This window comes from Neolamprologus brichardi, chromosome 3 (genome assembly GCF_056152115.1).
Source record: "Neolamprologus brichardi isolate AB-2024 chromosome 3, ASM5615211v1, whole genome shotgun sequence".
Lineage (NCBI taxonomy): Eukaryota > Metazoa > Chordata > Actinopteri > Cichliformes > Cichlidae > Neolamprologus > Neolamprologus brichardi.
Window position 1 is genome coordinate 30,544,766 of NC_142106.1, and position 19,366 is coordinate 30,564,131.

The 19,366-nt window shown below is 42.5% G+C and overlaps 2 protein-coding genes across 2 annotated transcripts; both read right to left on the reverse strand.

The window, feature by feature from the left end:
• Positions 1–2,645: 2,645 nt before the first annotated feature.
• On the reverse strand, positions 2,646–5,187 carry LOC102799653 (uncharacterized). Its single transcript, XM_006805479.2, has 5 exons — positions 5,047–5,187; positions 4,429–4,719; positions 3,898–4,149; positions 3,532–3,695; positions 2,646–3,431 (listed from the first exon to the last, which is right to left on the reverse strand). The coding sequence occupies exons 1-5, from the start codon at positions 5,147–5,149 to the stop codon at positions 3,099–3,101; spliced, it is 1,143 nt and encodes a 380-aa protein (XP_006805542.2). The 5' UTR covers positions 5,150–5,187; the 3' UTR covers positions 2,646–3,098.
• A 548-nt stretch (positions 5,188–5,735) lies between these two features.
• On the reverse strand, positions 5,736–9,902 carry LOC148104191 (uncharacterized). The gene is made up of 4 exons (XM_087838295.1): positions 9,877–9,902; positions 6,843–6,986; positions 6,475–6,757; positions 5,736–6,383 (listed from the first exon to the last, which is right to left on the reverse strand). The coding sequence occupies exons 1-4, from the start codon at positions 9,900–9,902 to the stop codon at positions 5,736–5,738; spliced, it is 1,101 nt and encodes a 366-aa protein (XP_087694421.1).
• Between the last annotated feature and the right edge of the window lie 9,464 nt (positions 9,903–19,366).

Sequence of the window (19,366 nt, forward strand, 5' to 3'; positions counted from 1 at the left end):
TCAATCATTTAATTTCCAGCACATTAATACTTAGCGTAAAAGAGACAAAGAAATGCAGCAGGGTGCAAGATGCTAGCTGGCACGGGATACATAGAACACCATAGACAAGGTGGCGTAGTATACAGAAACATCTGTGCCGCCAGTAGCGGTTTTAGATACGGGCGACACGGGGCGGCATCGTGGTGGGGGGCGCCATCACCGGCATCGGCAAAAAAAAAAAGCTCGTACTCATGCTGCCCCGACGTCAGCCAGCGCATATTGGGAATGGCATAGGCACCGACTGGTTTTCTATCGCCCATTTGCTGGGAGTAAGGGCGCCCTTCGTTTGCGAGGAGCGCCTGCTTCTTGTGACACAGGGAGGAGGGGGCGGGGCGGCGGGGGATTTTCTAACCGCAGCATCTTTGGCTGTGTGCCCATGTTTTCCCATTAGTGGGGTAGATTTTATTTTGGTGAACGATATAGCAAGAGAGAAGGTTTAGCCTGCCCCTCAGGTCACTGAAACCCCAAGTTTGGAGTCTGAATCTGATATCCTGATATTCTGTTAATCTGGATGTCACGTTTGCAATACGAGAAATGTTTCATCACTCATCCAAGTGACTTTTGCCATCTCAGCTGACTGCAAGTTTCCCCAACCTTATAAACAGTACATTTGCACAATAACTAAAACCAGCCCACTGAGTGAACAATGGGCTGTGAGATCAGTGACCACTGTTCAACAACCACTCAATGACCATTCACAAAAAGTTGGGGATTGCCATCTTCACCATCTTACAATGCTGTGATTGCAGACATTCCTTTTGATCAGTGGTTGTTGATCAATGGTCATGACAATTTGCATATTAATTATCAAGGAACTGAACTCACAGCCCATTGTTCATTCAGTGGGCTGTGAGGTCCAGAAGAACAGAATCAATCTTTTGGGATTTACTTACCTGGATGATTAAGCATGCAAGACAGGTGTTTTAGATCAGCTCCCAAGCATTGTTGAGCCAGATGCTGAATCTAAAGTACCTCCTGGTACTGGTGAGGCACTTGTTAGTCTTATCATTAGCTACTAAAGTCATTGCTGTAACTGTCTCTGATTCATTCCCACTCCCTCGTATAGAGGACTGCATTGCCAGTATGGGTCCTGCCAAATTAATCATTAAGTTGGATCCGCTAGAGATTACTGGCAGGTTACCATGACCCTCGCAGCCTGTAACATTTCTGCATTTGTCACTCCTGATAATTTTATGCAGTAAACTGTGATAGCATTTGGCATGAAAAACTCTCCTGCTACATTTCAGCATTTAATACATCTGGTATGTGCATCTGATGATGTGGTGATCTACACAGATGCTTGGGCGGATCGCATAGTCATCCTAGAACCAGTGTTTCAGTGGCTAACTCAAGCCTCCTTAACCCTTAATTATGCCAAATGTGAGATTGGTAAAGCAATAGTTACATATCTGGCTAAGCAGGTTGATTTTGGACAGGTTTGTTCAGTGGAGGCAAAAGTCACTGTAATACTGAACTATTCGGTTCTATCCAGTTTGTCTTGTTTTTTTGACCGGATGTACAACCAGAACCAGCAACTAATGTGCTGGGTGTTGTTGGGACAGGATTATCACCTTGTGATCAAATATAAGAAAAGCCTCACTGCCTCCAAACACATTCTCCTTTTTTCCTTTTCCTTTCTCTTCCACTAACAGTAGGACAGTTATGACCAAAACCCTGTTGGCCAACTGCACCGAAGGTGGTCCGTCAAGGAAATCTCATTCTTGACGATCTGCATGTTTGATTTGCAAAGATTTTCCATTGAACGCCCTTCCTGACGCAAAACTCCATATTTACCAGGGCTTGCCATATAAGGTTATTCCTGAAAGGCTGAGTGTTCAGAAGACTGTACCAATTCATAAAAGGTTGACTGGAAGACAAAATTGTAAAAAGAAAATGTGCACAAGTAACAGCGATGACTGATGCCCTGCTGCTTCTCCAACCAGCCTTGAGCCTTGGTTGCATAAGATATTAAGACCCTAGACTATGGAGGTCGACTTTTGGCAGAATGAGTGAAGACCCACAAAATCTGTGATGACTGAAATCCAGTGTGACACTTCTGCATGTGTTGATTTGGGGTGCCATACCATCTGCTTGTCATTGTCCTACTGTCTTTTATTAAGTCCAGAGTCAATGCACCTGACTTGTCTACCAACTACTGGCTTTATGGCTGTACTTAGCACCTGCTCACAGTGCCAGACCTACTAACAAATGGTTTGCTGATCATATTATTACTGTGTTTGGCCAGCCAACTCACCTGCACTGAACCCTGCAGAGAATCTATGTTGTACTGTAAAGTGTGATAGTTCTCCTGTGGCTCTTTTATCTTTATACTGTGGCTCCCCATGGCTTGGGAAAATAAATTATAAGTATTTAGTTGAAGTGTATTATATTTGTGTTAGTTCTTTTTTTTAACTTATAGTTCTAAACTGGAAGATTATTGTGATCTTGAAATATTAAAATAACATTATATTTTATTATTTTGCATCACTCAAAATAAGCATCACACTCGTGGAAGCCAGTATATACCCACCAAAAGCTGTGCATTTATCGAGACTTTCAGCCCCAGGTAGGCCAAGTATGAAGTAATTTAAGAAAATAAAAATATCTGAAGAAAATAAAACATTTAATGGGCATAGTCATTTGCATTTAGTTCTGACAAGAGCAGCCTACCAGCATGCCTAATTTGTGGATTGTTGATCTTCGGATCCATATATGTATGTGAGCAGCTGTTCTCCACCGTGAACTATGTTAAAAACAAACATGCCTCACAGACGACAGCTTACAGTCGTAAAGATGACAGTGACTTCGTACAGCCCCGATTTGCATAAACGTAAAAAAAAAAACAACCCAACAACAATATATACAGTGTTATTTTCATTTTCAAAAAGTATTGTCCAGTGTCCACTAACTAAATGAAACTTTTATTTGTTTTAGCGCTTTAGTCATTTTTGGAATATTTGTGTGATATACAAAATGTTCACTCTCTTTGTACAGTTTCTGTTCTCTCGTTTTCTTTTGTTTCCCACTGTTCAAAAGTCCCGTTTGACCTCTGGGTGGTGCTACACATTCAGATTTTTTGGTTTCTGCAACACGCTGTAAACTGTGTCGACCTGTGTGGGCCGTTGTTGTGCCTCCTCCACTGTGGCAGTCTCTGAAGTATTTTGTGTGTTGTTGCCAGCAGAAGAGGCTTTCACTCCTGGAAGAGTGTAGATGGTATCTACTGTGTGGCTTTCCTGTCTTGGGCTGCTGGTCTGGCTGTACTGAAGGATGTCTGCGTTCTCATAAGCAGGGTCAGCATCACTTGATGAAGACGCAGTAGAGGCTCTAGACTGAGATGATGGCAGAGTACTAATGGGCTGGCTTTGTATTGAGCGGATAGTATTTGTTGGAGCCTGTAAATAATGAAGTTAAATATTCAGTCACATTATGACACACCACTGCACAAGTTATATAATATAAACAGATATAAATCTGTTAGTGAATGCAGCTTACCTGGTAGGATTTCCATTTTGTTGAAAATAATCTTTTAACTAAAAAGAAAGAAACTGGTATGAAGACGCAGGCGAGTAAAACACAAACAATAATAAATGCAAGTGTTCTCGTTGATGTAGGCTGTGGTGTTTTCTCTCTATTATCAGGATTAGAGTCATTGAAACCTGCAGACACAAAAACACAACTTTATTGAGCAATATTTTTCTTTTCATACATTAAAAAATTAAAAATTTTATGACAAGAAACAACACTGTACATATATAAATAACAGGGGAAATATCAAGAAAGGTGGAAGAAAATATTGCATTTTATTTAATGTGAAAAGAATCAACAGCATGTTATTTATAATTAATATTTAATACTTACACAGTGTTAAGTTTTCAGAAGCTTTATTTGTGCTAACATGGTTGTTGCCTCTGCAGACCACAGCTCTGTTCTCAGTTAAGATGGTGATGTTGACCTCACTGAATGATTTCTGTGATCTTCTGCAGCCGTCTTTATCACAAACAGACCAAAGCCAATAATCCTGAATGGAGCAGTTTACTGTGATATTGCAGCGTCCAGCAGACTGGTTGGAGCCAAGCTTTGACATTATAATGACAGGTCTGGGAACCACATCTGTGACATGGAGCCAAACAGATAAATTAATGATTTAATGCAAAAACGAGAACTAACAATGACCTGGATGATTCTAAAATTGTAGGATATATGATGTTGTGGTTAAAGACAAGAACAGATTCTGTTTTTCTTTCAGTCACAAGTAAATTTAAAAGCTTTAAAAAAAATTTGAATTTTAAATTTAGTAAGACAAATGCTACTAAATCCAGAAAAATATAATATTTTTGTAAAACAGATTCATGGCTAAAGGCTAAAGACAAAGTTCTGCTTATATCTTACCTTGAACAATGACTTGATGTTTCTCTGATGCTGAAGTAAAGTTTTGGCTGATTGAGACTTCATATATGCCAGTGTCTGTATCAGCCAAGTTATGAATACACAGGGAGAGGTTCCCAGCAGTATAAACCACTCTGTCTTTGTATATTGGATTGATTTCTGTACCATCAACAATAATTATTGTGTTAAATTTCCATTCACCACGTTTATATGGTGGCGGTTTCCTGACATTCAGACACACTGAGCTGTTTTTCAGTCGATAATATGTCGCTGTTGGGTCCTCTGCCATGAGACCTAAGAGGAAACCATGAAGCAAAAGTATTAAAACACATTATTACACTTTAAAATCACACCATAAATACAATACATATATTGAAGTAAGTGTATGATAAAGGAAAACACTTTGATATATTTCAGTGGGTTTTTAATAGCACGTTAGGCTGAGAGTAATAATTTTTACATTTAATTACACTTATTAAACTTTTATTCATTCTTTACAGTGACAGCCATTTCCCCATTGAAATCTCTGATACATATCTTTAAAAATGATTTGATAAATTAACATTAGGTTAAGTTTGGCATTAGTTATGCAAAAAACAAAAACATTTTCATTCAGCTTACCTGTAACAATCCAAAAACTCAGAAGCAGAATCATCTTTAATCCACACAAATTTATCTGAATGTAAGAAAAGTGGAATTCATAAACAGGAAATCTACGGTGCATGGTTTCTCTGGTGTAACCAGCTATGAATGCAACAAATATGGCAGGTGTCAGAGAGAAAAAGAGACGCTTCAAAGCCCAGGAAGCGATGCATCATGTGCTGGATCAGAGAAAGAAAAAAAAATCTTCCAATTGCAGCTAAACTACACTTCAATTACAGTTTTTTCTGATTGCTTAAGCACATTTTTTGTAACTATTGGCTATTTTTGCAAAACTCTACACACAAATAAGAAAACCTGTCACCCAATTATCAAAACATTGTAGTTCTCTTGCAAAAGCGAACACAGCTAGATTAACTCTTCACACCTTCGTAAGAATGGTGTTTTCGTATCAAACAGTACACACAAGCCATCATCTACTAAGCACACAATGCGCCAACTGCACACTGATGGTATGAATACAAAACACATCTGGCTTTTGCTTTCTCTGTGTACAGATGTCAATTTGAGGTCACACTTTTGTCATAGTGTCATGTAAACATACAAGGATCCAAACTTCAAGTATTGGTGTTTATTCACACTCATCAAAACCAAGACAAAGTCAGAGCACAAAATAGGAATTTCACAAAAAAAAGGGAAAAAAAAGACAATCAGCCTACATCATGTCGTCTTTCTGGGTCCGGCCACAAAATTTCGTCCACATCGCATGCGATATCCTCCAGTCCAAGGCACCGGGGAAAATATCTCCTTGAATGCCGTATCCAGGCCTGACATGATGCCTGGTCAATATCTCCACATGCCTCCTCCATTGCCTGTAAAAGGGCTACCTGTTGATGAGGATGACGGTCGTACACTTTCCAGCGCCAGGCAGAGAAGAACTCCTCGATGGGATTTAAGAATGGAGAGTATGGAGGGAGGTTGAGTGCCATGAAGGATGGGTGGTCTGTAAACCAGTTGCGGACCAAAGCAGCCCTATGGAAACTAACATTGTCCCATATGATGACATATCGGGTCTGCTCTGGTCTCTGAACAGTGAGCATGTCATGCAAGGTGTCCAGGAATGCAATAATGTGTGCAGTGTTATATGGGCCTATGGTTGCATGATGGTGAACAACACCATTTTGGCTTATAGCTGCACACATGGTTATGTTACCACCACGTTGTCCTGGGACATTGATGATGGCACGGTGTCCAATTATGTTCCTGCCACGTCTCCTGGTTTTACTGAGGTTAAAACCAACCTCATCTACAAAAAGTAGCTCATGTCCCGTTGCATCTGCTTCTAGTTCCATCACTCTCTGGACAAGACAAAACAAATGCAACACATCAGGCCCGTGCACAGCATTACAGTATGCACTTCCAAATTCAGAACCAATGACACTAGCCTACCTGCACATAGTCATATCGCAGTTGCTTTACACGTTCTGTGTTTCTCTCGAAAGGAACTCTGTAAATTTGCTTCATTCTTATTCTGTGGCGCGCAAGTACACGACTTAGTGTAGAAATGCTTGCACTGTGTATATTTTGAAAGATGGTGTCATTATCAATTATGCGCTGCTGTATTTCGCGCAGTCTTATTGCATTATTGGCAATCACCATGTTCACTATATGGGTCTCTTGCTCTGGAGTGAACATTCTGCCTCTGCCCCCAACATCTGGACGTCTAGCAATTCTGTAAAGTAACAATTTCAGTATTTTTGCATGTATGGTACTGTTGTGTTTCTCATTAGAGTATGGCAGTGCTACAAAGTACTTACCGATTCTCATTTCGAAATGTCCTAATGATGCTTGCCACAGTGTAGCGGCTCAGTTTAGGCTGAACCCGTTGGCCAGCTTCCCTCAGGGTCATCCCATGGTTGATGACATGGTCCACTATTGTAGCCCTGATGTCATCAGCAATTCTATTTCTTACTCTTCTTACCCTTCCTCTTTCCCCTCCTCGTCCTCTTCTTGCTCCTCTTTGTCCTCTTCCTCTAACTTCCTCTAACCCTCTTACTTCTTCACCTCCACGTCCTCTTCCTCCAACTTCTTCACCTCCACGTCCTCTTCCTCCAACTTCTTCACCTCCACGTCCTCTCCCTCGGCCTCCTCTGATTCTCACTCTTCTTACTGCTCCTTCCATTGTACTCCACATGGACAGCTTACCTGTGGCCTGTTTATAGTGCTTAGGCTGATTGCAAAGTGGACTAATTATCTAAAAAAGTTTCCACAAGTGAAAGTGTGCCAGACAGTTGGCAAAATAGTGTTAATGATAGCCATACATGTGTATAATTTTGCTAGGAGTGTGTTGGAAATTTGGTAATTGAGTGTAAGCAGTGAGTTGTGCCTACAGTTTTGCAAAGTGTGTGTTACAAAATTGCAAACTGAGTGCAAAGCAGTGTTTGTGCTTTTAGTTTTGCAAACTCAGTGAGTGGTTTTGCTATAAGTGTTAATAGTTTTAGGAATTGTGCTATAAGAATCACAGTTAGGGTTTAAGCATTCAGAAAAAACTGTAATTAATGATAAACCAGACATTTATGTTCATTCACAAATGCTATGATTAAAATACAAGAGGTGACGAAGATATTAGGGTAGACGTGTGTGTGTGTGTGTGTGTGTGTGTGTGTGTGTGTGTGTGTGTGTGTGTGTGTGTGTGTGTGTGCCTGTGTGTTTGTGTGTGTTTGTGGTGCTGTAAAGACTTTAGCCTGTTGCAAATAAATCCTAATATTTAAGGTTAAACAAGAAGAGATGAGGGTTAGCGTGTGGAAAATAAGAGAGAGCAATGGTATGAAGGAAACAGATGCATACGTATGTGTGGTTTTTGTATGAAGTCTGTGTGCAAATGTGTCTGTGGTTGTTAGCATACTAGCACAGAAACATTTTACATTATGGTTAGAACAGGAAGCAGCAGGTTTTCACATTGAAGGAATTGATCTATTATCAGATGCTGGTAACATTTATTTGGCATCTAAAACATTTTGCATTGTGAATTAAATACACATTTTACAAACTCATTGTTCCTACTAAAGTGCACTATAAAGGTCACGGAGAAGAACCAGGCAAATATAGGATGAAGGACAAAAATGCCTATACTACTGTAGTACCAATTTATTGTGGTATGCACTGTCTATATACTATGGTAAGTAATTATTATCAATCATATAAGATGAAGAGTGGTAAAGTAATTGGTCCAGAAGTATGAAAATGTTTATGATAGAAGGCAGGGATTTTATAACCATATTTTTCAGCTTAATCTTGGAGAGTGAGAGGTTGCCTGAATGAACAGGAAGAGTACTAGGACAGGATGATGTGCAGAGCTGCAGTAACTACAAATGGATAAAGTTGGTAATCCATATCTTTGTGGAATGACATCAAGGCGATGAGCAGTGAGCATCAGAGAAGAAGCACTACAGATGTCATGTTTGCTTTGAGAGTGTTGATGGAGATAAGGTCAGAAGGAGAGCCTTTGATGAAATGAGAAAGCATATGTTAGGGTGCAAAGAGTGTAACTGCAGTACTGCAAGAGGAAGTAATGAGTGGCTGTGAAATGTGAAGGTGGTGTAGGACATTGTATCTGTAGTGAGAGTAGAGTAGTAGCGGGTGGAAGAGAGCCTGGAGAGGTGGAGGTATGCCCTGGAGAGAAAAGGAATGAAAGTCATTAGAAGCGAGACAGAATACAACTCTGTCCATTACTTTGGATGGATCGAAGGATGGATAAGGATGAGTTTCAAGGGTGATTTTTGACAGAAAGATAGCACCAAGAGTGAGAGAGAAGGTTTACATGATGGTAGTGAGACCTGCAGTGGCTGGAGGTGGAGCTGGAGATGTCCGGATTTTAATTGTGAGTGACAAGAATGGACAAGATTAGAAATGAGTACATCTGAGGAACAGCTCAAGCTGAGCAGTTTGGACATGCTGAGATGGTCTGGACATGTGCAGCAGAGGGATAGTGGACATACTGGACAAAGGAGTTTAAGGATGTGGTGAAGGAGGACATACAGATTGTTAACGTGAGGTGGAGGAAGATGATCTGCTATCACAACCCTAAAAGGGAGCAGATGAAAGGAGAAGATGACATCTTCTCCTCTCACGGTCAGCGGTTTGAGTTTTTGTGAGTTTGTAATTCTTTTGGGTTGGAAAAGCAATTTATGTTCACACTCTATGTCTCGCCCTTTCGTGTCTTGCCTATGTGTTTTAATGTTTGTCTCTGGTCTTTCGTTTCTTGCACTTTATCTGTAGTTTAACTTCCCTTGTCTCGTTAAACCTGATTTGCTACAGCTTTTCTCCCACTTGTTTTCTCTCCCCTCTATACCTGGGCTGTATTTATTGTCTCTCCTTGTTGTGTCCTCCTTCAATGCTGTGTGTTCCTCTGCGCTGTTTCCTAATTATTTTTCTCCTGTATATGTTTTTGTTCTGCTTTGATTGATTGATATTGAATTGATTTCAATCACTCTCTTAAAAGAAGTCAAGAAGCCAAACGAGGCCAGATATGGACCCAGGAGACAAAATTCAGCTTTTATTGCTGGTAACCACAGGAGAAAACTGTTGGATTGTGTTATTGGCTGATTGTGGCGTTAAATTAGATACACAAAGAGCTGCAGTTTGCACCGCACAGTAACCAGGAAATCCTAGTTTCGCAACACAAGTATGTAGCAGTCAGCCACAAAAAACTCTGTACAGGTGTTACAGTTTGTTTTCAGCAACAGCTATGAGGACGTAGAATAAAGACATTCATGTTACAAAGGAGCCTAATAAGCACTTTTAATAAGCTAACAGGGCTTCTTACTTCTGCTAGTTCATTAGCTAACTCACGTTGGTAAAACTCCCTCTATGTTCATGTTCTTAGTTAAGCTGGTTTGCTTACCTTGTTCCATTTAGGCCATAGTGTCCTCTTCAAGCCATCACTCAACCCCTCAGCCGCACACATTCTCTGGACGCTGGTCTCTATGACAAGATTCACTCTACCTCCACTCAGTGCTCCACCATCCAAGAATGATATCTCCACCGCACATACCTGCCTGCCCTCCAGTCTATGGAAACTCAAGGAATTGTGTGCAGAAAAAGTGTCACTTACTCACCTTCCTAGACACCACCCAGACCATCACCTCTCCCCTCAGGGCCTCACGCACCCTGCCTGCCCAAGTAAGCCACTCAAACCCTGTAATCACCATTTTCCTCTGATTCAGCCTCCCTTGCTGCCCTTCTGTTCTCCTTTGTTTAGAGTTATGCCACATATATCTCCCCCGTGTTCCAAGCTAACATTAGTGTTTGAAATAAAGCTTGTTAGAAATCCATCTAAAGTTTCTGTGTTTGGTCTGTGCTTGAGTGCATATTCATGTACCGGCCTTCAGGCCCCCTTAAAAATTAGCAAGTGTAATGTTAGAGTGAATTATTAAATGTTGCCATTATTGTAATTAAATTTGTAAACCTTGCCTTGAACTGCATGTTTAGATATTCTTCTGTTCTTCTCCCCTACACATCTAGGATGTGGGGGAAGCAATTAGTTATAGTGTTTAACTGCAGGCACATCTATGTGAAGGTTCTCTGTCCTTGTTTAGTGAGGATGTTTACACACAGACTCAAAAACAGTTTCTTCCCTAAAGCCATAACCACCCTGAACTCACACATGCACCAATAACACAGCCCCCCCCCCCCCCCCCCCCCCCGCCCCCCAATTATTTTCTTCCCACTTCCTCTATGGACCACCACTGTGCAATACCAATTCTATGTGCAATAACTCAACTGTATATACACAACACTATTTATTACATATTACTTTTTTTAAAAAAACGGCTTGTATATTTGTACATTTTATATATATATATATATATCTTTTTCCCTATGTTAATACTGTCTATATGTATATAGCGCTGCAGAACTGTACCCCCCCCCCCCCCCCCCCCACTGCATGTTTACACTGAGTAGGAGATGCTCTGTATCTCATTGTACAACTGTGTAGTGACAATAAAGGCATTCTATTCTATTCTATTCTATTCTATTCTATTCAGAACAGTGCTAGGCTAAATGCTAGCGGCTAATCGTGGCTAGCGATATTAGCATATTTTAAATGTTAACAATAGACTATGTGCACCTTAGCATATGCTACTTCCGGTGGGGAAACTCCTGTAGGTCACTTCGTTTCCAGTGTGATATTTGTGCCTTGTTTACGGTCGGGTTTTCCAAAAAAAGTCAATCAAATGGACAAGTCAAGTGGCGTTTTTTTTTACATTTCTCAAGATGTCTTGGGCATTTACCGAATATATCTGTAGATGATGTTCATCAACTTGTCGATATTTTTCCCCCATGCCTCAGAGCAAAAGAGAGAAAGGATTGAAGTTTTATATTTCGCAGTATTTTTATAGTGTTCCCTCATTTATCGTGGGTGTTATGCTCTAAAAATAACCAGCAATAGGTGAAATCTGCGAAGTAGACAACTTTATTTTTTATAATTATTTTAGATGTTTTAAGGTTGTAAAACCCTTCACTACACTCTTTATACACTTTTCTCAGACAGGCATGAACATTTTTACCACTTTTCTCTCTTGTCTAACCACTCTCAAAGTTCAAAACTTTGTAAAAAAAAATTAATTAATTAAAAAAAAACTCCAGTATTACGGAATGAAACCAAAGATCAAACTTTTATTTGAGAAATAAACATACAGTATATTTGTTTTCCTATATACATTAATGACAGATTTTAGAGCTATTGAATTTAACTTCAAGCTTAATTGCTTAAAGTTAAATTTAATGCATATGCTTAATTGTCATATGGTGATAAAAATACGGTGACTTCCAGAAGTCCAACTTTTTGTGTGATGGTTATCTTCCTCTGCCTTTTGGGTGCTACTGCAGTCAGGTACTGCAGGTGCCTTTGACGGTGCAAAACTTTTTGTCGACAGTGTTGTGTTTGCTGGGGAGAAAACTTACAAACATACAGTACTGCACTTCAGAGTCACACTGCTAGTGATCGATGTAGAGATTCTGTACTGTACAGGAGAGACGGAGGAGATCAATAATGGTCTACAGCCGATCAGGACACAGAACACAAAAGCTTTAAAAAAAAAAAAAAAGCATGCAAAATTGCACTAAAAAAATCTGCGAAACAGCAAGGCCGCAAAAGGTGAACCACATTATAGCGAGGGACCACTGTAATTTTGACGGTAAGTCACACCATACCCTTCGTAAATACTAACATATAGAGACCATTACCACCAATCATTCATGTATTTTTTTATAGCCTGTGTCTTTTTTTCACGGTTTGTTAACATGCTGTGTAGGTGTGTACTTGACTAGCTGATATCAACATAACGGGGCAAACATCTGGCTTTGACTATTCTTCACCTGTAATTTAAAAGGTGAACATTTGCCATTTGCCCTTAAGAACTGTCACTATACAGAAATGTGCTTCTGAATGTGGACGACGTGTCTTCTGACTTTGTAATGCAGTTGTGCTTGTGTTGAGTGATGTAAACAACCAATCGACTCAACCAACCACTCTTCAAACATCAAAATTGATCATTTGATTTTGTTTATGACACAGCACAGGTGAGTGTTCCCACCTTCTCCTCTTTGTAACTTCACACGATCTTTCTGTTTTCATATTTTGGACATGATTTTGGAGTCCACCTTCGCTGTAGCAACTGACCGCAAAATAAAGCTACCGCAAATGTACAACTCTACATCCGGTCTTAAAACAGGAAGTTAGCATTTTCTCATGCACAGGGTCTATTGGTTTTGAAAAAACCCTCTCAGACTCCTAATTACCTCTTGGTAGGTTAAAACAGCTCCACACGCCAGGTGACTGGTCAGCCATGAAAATAGCAGCGTGCTGCTTGTCTACGGACTCAAATATCCACTTGATAGCAGTAGCTGGTCTTTCCTCAAACTCACACACACAGTGGACACCACACCTACCCGCCAAATCCCACCCTTCTACCTGAAAGTCTCACCAGATTAGCAAGCACCACCAGAGCTTTAGAACATGCCAGATAAAATAAAGGAAATATCCATCCATCCATCCATCCATCTTCATCCGCTTTATCCGGGGCCGGGTCGCGGGGGCAGCAGCCTAAGCAAAGAGGCCCAGACCTCCCTCTCCCCAGCCACCTCCTCCAGCTCATCCGGGGGAACACCAAGGCGTTCCCAGGCCAGCCGAGAGATATAATCTCTCCAGCGTGTCCTGGGTCTGCCCCGGGGCCTCCTCCCGGTGGGACATGCCTGGGACACCTCACCCAGGAGGCGCCCAGGGGGCATCCTTACCAGATGCCCAAACCACCTCAGCTGGCTCCTTTCGATGTGGAGAAGCAGCGGCTCTACTCTGAGCCGCTCCCGGATGGCCGAACTTCTCACCCTATCTCTAAGGGAGATGCCAGCCACCCTTCGGAGGAAGCTCATTTCCGCCGCTTGTATCCGCGATCTCGTCCTTTCGGTCACTACCCACAGCTCGTGGCCATAGGTGAGGGTAGGGACGTAGATCGACCGGTAAATTGAGAGCTTCGCTTTTACACTCAGCTCCCTCTTCACCACGACGGACCGGTGCAGCGTCTGCATTACTGCAGCTGCAGCCCCAATCCGTCTGTCGATCTCCGGCTCCCTTCTCCCATCACTCGCGAACAAGACCCCGAGATACTTGAACTCCTCCACTTGGGGCAGGACCTCATCCCCGACCCGGAGTGGGCACTCCACCCTTTTCCGGCTGAGAACCATGGCCTCAGATTTGGAGGTGCTGATCCTCATTCCCGCTGCTTCACACTCGGCTGCGAACCGCTCCAGTGCGAGCTGGAGGCCCTCACCCGATGAAGCCAACAGAACCACATCATCCGCAAAAATCAGAGATGAGATCCTGAGGCCACCAAAGCGAAAGCCCTCCGCCACTTGGCTGCGCCTAGAAATCCTGTCCATAAAAATTATGAACAGAACCGGTGACAAAGGGCAGCCCTGGCGGAGCCCATCACCCACCGGGAACGAGTCCGACTTATTGCCGGCAATGCGAACCAAGCTCTTGCAACGGTTGTATAGGGATCGAATGGCCCGTAGCAATGGGCCAGACACCCCATACTCCCGCAACACCTCCCACAGGACACCCCGAGGGACACGGTCGAATGCCTTCTCCAAGTCCACAAAACACATGTAGACTGGTTGGGCAAACTCCCATGCACCCTCAAGTATCCTCGAGAGGATGAAGAGCTGGTCCAGTGTTCCGCGACCAGGACAAAAACCGCATTGTTCCTCCTGCATCAGAGGTTCGACTAGCGGACGAACTCTCCTTTCCAGCACCCTGGCATAGACTTTCCCGGGGAGGCTGAGGAGTGTGATCCCCCTGTAGTTGGAACACACCCTCCGGTCCCCCTTCTTAAAGATGGGGACCACCACCCCGGTCTGCCAATCCACGGGTACTGCCCCTGATCTCCACGCAACATTGCAGAGGCGTGTCAGCCAGGACAGCCCTACAACGTCCAGAGCCTTCAGGAACTCGGGGCGGACCTCATCAACACCAGGGGCTCTGCCACCAAGGAGTTGTTTAACTGCCTCAGTGACCTCGCCCCCAGAAATTGGCGGGTCATTCCCCTCATCCCCAGACTCTGCTTCCTCCTTGGAAGACGCGTCAGTGGGATTAAGGAGGTCCTCGAAGTATTCCTTCCACCGCCTGACAATTTTCTCAGTCGACGTCAGCAGCGCTCCGCCAGCACTATACACAGTGCAGGTAGAGCACCGCTTTCCCCTCCTGAGACGCCTGACGGTTTGCCAGAACCTCTTCGAGGCAGTCCGAAAGTCTTTTTCCATGGCCTCTCCGAACTCCTCCCACACCCAAGTTTTTGCTTCAGCCACTGCCCGAGCCGCATTCCGCTTGGCCTGTCGATACCTGTCGGCTGCCTCCGGAGTCCCACAGGCTAACCAAGCCCGATAGGACTCCTTCTTCAGCCTGGTGGCTCCCTTCACCTCTGGTGTCCACCATTTGGTTCGGGGATTACCACCACGGCAGGCACCAACCACCTTGCGGCCGCAGCTCAATGCAGCAGCTTCGGCAATGGAGGCGCTGAACATGGTCCATTCGGACTCAATGTCCCCCGCCTCCCTCGGAATGCTGTTGAAGCTCTGCCGGAGGTGTGCGTTGAAAATCTCGCGGACTGGGGCCTCTGCTAGTCGTTCCCAGCACACCCTCACTACGCGTTTAGGTGCACCAGGTCTGTCCAGCGTCCTCCCCCGCCACCTGATCCAACTCACCACCAGGTGGTGATCAGTTGACAGCTCAGCCCCTCTCTTTACCCGAGTGTCCAGAACATATGGTCGCAGGTCTGGTGATACGATTACAAAATCGATCATCGACCTACGGCCTAGAGCGTCCTGGTGCCACGTGCACTTATGGACGCTCTTATGTTCGAACAAGGTGTTCGTTATGGCCAAACTGTGATTAGCACAGAAGTCCAATAACAAAACACCGCTCGGGTTCAGATCAGGGAGGCCGTTCCTCCCAATCACGCCCCTCCAGGTCTCGCTGTCGTTACCCACGTGAGCATTGAAGTCTCCCAGCAGGACAACAGAGTCTCCAGGTGGAGCACCTTCCAGCACCCCCCCCAGGGACTCTAAGAAGGCTGGGTACTCCGAACTGCCACTCGGCGCATAAGCGCAGATGACAGTCAGGACCCGTTCCCCGACCCTAAGGCGCAGGGAACAAACCCTCTCGTCCACCGGGAAAAACCCCAACGTACCGGCAGCAAGCCGAGGGGATATTAGGATACCCACCCCAGCCCGCCGCCTCTCACCAGGGGCAACTCCAGACTGAGACAGAGTCCAGCCCCTCTCCAGGAGACTGGTTCCAGAGCCCAAGCCGTGCGTAGAGGTGAGCCCGACTATATCTAGCCGGTACCTCTCAACCTCACGCACTAACTCAGGCTCCTTCCCCACCAGAGAGGTGACATTCCATGTCCCTATTGCCAGTCTTGGCAGCCGGGGGTCAGTCCGCCAGGGCCTCCGCTCCTGGCCGCCACCCGGCACACAATGCACCCGACCCCTATGGCGCCTCCTGCGGGTGGTGGGCCTGCGGGAGGATGGGCCCATGTCTCCTCTTCGGGCTGTGCCCGGCCGGGCCCCATGGACTAAGGCCCGGCCACCAGACGCTCGCCCTCGGGCACCCTCCCCGGGCCTGGCTCCAGGGCGGGGCCCCGGTAACCCTATCCCGGGCAGGGTAAACTGTTCCCTCTGTGTTTTTTTCATAGGGGTCTTCTGAATCGCTCTTTGTCTGGTCCCTCACCCAGGACCAATTTGCCATGGGAGACCCTACCAGGGGGCAAAAGCCCCCAGACAACATAGCCCCTGGGATCCCTGGGACACACAAACCCCTCCACCACGATAAGGTTGCGATTCACGGAGGAATAAAATAAAATGTAAATAAGTAGGCTGAGTCTAAGCAACACACATTATACATATACATATTTATATTCCGAAACTCTTCCAAACTCTTCCACTTAAAGTGTAAAAAATACAACTAGATAATAAGATGGAAATCAAAGTCTAGCAAAAGCTGATTGTTAGCAAACATAAAATTAATATTTGAATTGACTGATCAGCTAAATTTAGCAATAATATTGTATTTGTGGTAAGGCAGTTTTTAGCATCATGATTATTATTAGTTTTGCACTTTTTGATAGTTTTGTGAAATATGAATTTGGTCCAAATTTATACCCCGTTTTGTGCACAGACACAGAAGTAATGGCCCTATTATTCATTAATGGAACATGAGCTGTTGGTGCTTTGAGCTAATTTAGATTTCAGAACTTTATTTGCGGTGTGATCAGGATGGTTGGAGGCTGAATATTCATTATAGGTTGTTATAAAAGCACCAAGTATGATTTAAGTCATCGGATTATTTTTCGTTTGTTTCATAATTCAGACGGTATCTGCAGATATTTCAAAGACGAATACTTTATCACACACACAATCAGAGACTTGTGGATGTTGCAAATAAAACATTTATTATTTAAAGACACACTTGAAAGTGTATTAGCAGTTAGACCAATGAGCTTCCAGAATTACAAGTGAACCACATACATATACAGTTTATACAGGAATCCTTTAATCAGAGACTCGTACTTAAGTGTTTTTACTTATTCTGAATATTTTTCATTGGAAGTTCTTCACCAGCGAAGGAATCCATATTAGTATTGTATCTGTACTCTGCTGGTCATTTAATGGGGGGGGGGGGGGGGGGGGGGGAATACAAAATAAAGGAATTTTTTGCTATAACTATATTTTTGCATGTATTCTTCATAAAACTGGGTTCCTTAAAAAATAAATAAAATATTTGAACTTATTGTGTCAAAGTCAGTGAGTCCCCGTAAACTTTTATCATAACTCTGTTAATCTGGCACAATAACACAAAGCTTTACACAAGATGTCAAAGACATACAGAAACAAGGAATATAGATAAAATATTTATACATACTGTACATAAGTGTACAGAAGCCAAGAGAGGCTGTGATGCTGTGAATTTTTTAATGCTGTTATTTTAGAATAACTTGAATAACTCACTCGATCCCATCAACAATTTAGACGGCTGCTCGCTTTTATTCACTTGTCTGTATCAGAAAGAATCGCCACAACATTTGTGAACCAATTGTAAAGCAATTATAAAGAATAATTTCCGCTCGTAGGAATGAGTAATGATAAAAGAGTGGAAAACACAAGCCGCTGTTTGTCTGATGTTCCTGTTGCACCACAAAGCCGCAAAAATGATTCACCATAGGGGTGAAAATAACACCTCTGCTTATCTGAGTGCAAGGATAAACACACACAATTTTACTTTCTGTTTTGATGAGACGGAAAACTAGGGTTGACAGAATAAACCCATTCATGTGTCTTTATTTAATTTATTTTATGATTAGTCGCCTTTATGCATTAACAATACATGAAAAGTGGCGTCTTGATTCCTGACAGAAAACCAAGAGGAAAATAGATCTTTACAGAAATAATAACGCATTATCAACAATTTACACTCCTCCGTATTTTAATAAGCATATTCAAGGCAGCCAAAAAAATGTCCTTCTGTAGTTTGCTTGAAGCTCATGTTGTCTAATAAACAAAGAGTAAACAATCTTTTTTTTTCTTGGCATAAAAAATAGTCGTTACCACAAGAAAACAACCTTTGTTATCTCAGGCTAACTTGTTATCATGACATAACAGCATTAAAAGATTATTTTAAAAGCACAGCGACTCAAGACTTCTGTGGGACTACACAAAGCATACTGTACAGAATATTTAAAACAGTTCACATTTAACATCCGCATTCAACATCCGCACACAGAAAGTATTATCACACTCACTCGATAACAGTTTGAAGGTGTAAAAAAACTTGCTCGCACTCAAAACTCCACATGGTTTAAATCATGTTAATACAGTGCATTAAGTTAGTTCAGTTACTCTGTCTGTATAAAATGCCACTTTTTGTTTAAGTTAAAATGCTTTTAGTAACATTACTAAACATATATGTACTCCAACGAACACAATGAGACGTCTGGATAAAAGAGCTCATTTTTCACGTAGTGATGTTGGTACTGCCCTTTAAAATCCCTCATTAAAAATACTACAGTTCCAGTTCTCATTACCTGTTGCAGGTATTTATTTATTTTTACAAAAAAAGCAAAACCAGTACTGTGAATCAACACATCCAACCTTCAGCTTCACTGCAAAACAACTCTCAAGCCAGAATTGCCTCAGCATTTTTCTTCTTAGATAAAATGTTTTAAAAAATCCTAAATAATCCTTAACTTTGATGATTTTTATTACAGATTGATTTTTTATCTGCTGCCCTGAGGACTGTGCTACAAAGTAAGATTTCATCTTATCAAGGTTAATCTTGGGTTTTCTGTATGATGTAGGTGGTTCATTTCTTACATTAAAATCCAGTGTTTTTAGTTTTTTTCAATAACACAGTAATTTAATGTATTACTGTAATCCAATAATTGCATTACAGTTAACATTTGTTGTATGTATATTTATGTTGTTGCTTTCATTGCAAATGTAAGGGAGGTGGATCCAAAGAAAAAACATGGAACAAAGGTTTTGTCTTCTTCTTGCACACATGTGCTACAATCAGCTGATTTCAGTTCGTGTGCTGGAGGAAGAAAGCAGTCTATAGCTTTTCAGTAGTAGAAATATGGAAATTACTTTTACTGCAAAAAATAAAAAAGTGATGGTAAAGTGCAAACAGCTTCTGGGAAAGAAACGGCTGCATTATGTTACTAACACAACTTCAGCTCTTTACAACCATCTGCACAGGCAGCATGCTAACACTAAGCTAGCCAAG

Coding starts and splice junctions, on each gene's coding strand:
- LOC102799653 (XM_006805479.2), bottom strand. CDS start 5,149: ATGCACCGTAGATTTCCTGTTTATGAATTCCACTTTTCTTACATTCAG. Junction 4,150..4,428: donor ACATCAAGTCATTGTTCAAG/GTAAGATATAAG, acceptor TCCATGTCACAG/ATGTGGTTCCCAGACCTGTC. Junction 3,432..3,531: donor CAAAATGGAAATCCTACCAG/GTAAGCTGCATT, acceptor CATTATTTACAG/GCTCCAACAAATACTATCCG.
- LOC148104191 (XM_087838295.1), bottom strand. CDS start 9,902: ATGAACATAGAGGGAGTTTTACCAAC. Junction 6,987..9,876: donor ATAGAGGGAGTTTTACCAAC/GTGAGTTAGCTA, acceptor AGTAAGAAATAG/AATTGCTGATGACATCAGGG. Junction 6,758..6,842: donor ACATTTCGAAATGAGAATCG/GTAAGTACTTTG, acceptor GTTACTTTACAG/AATTGCTAGACGTCCAGATG.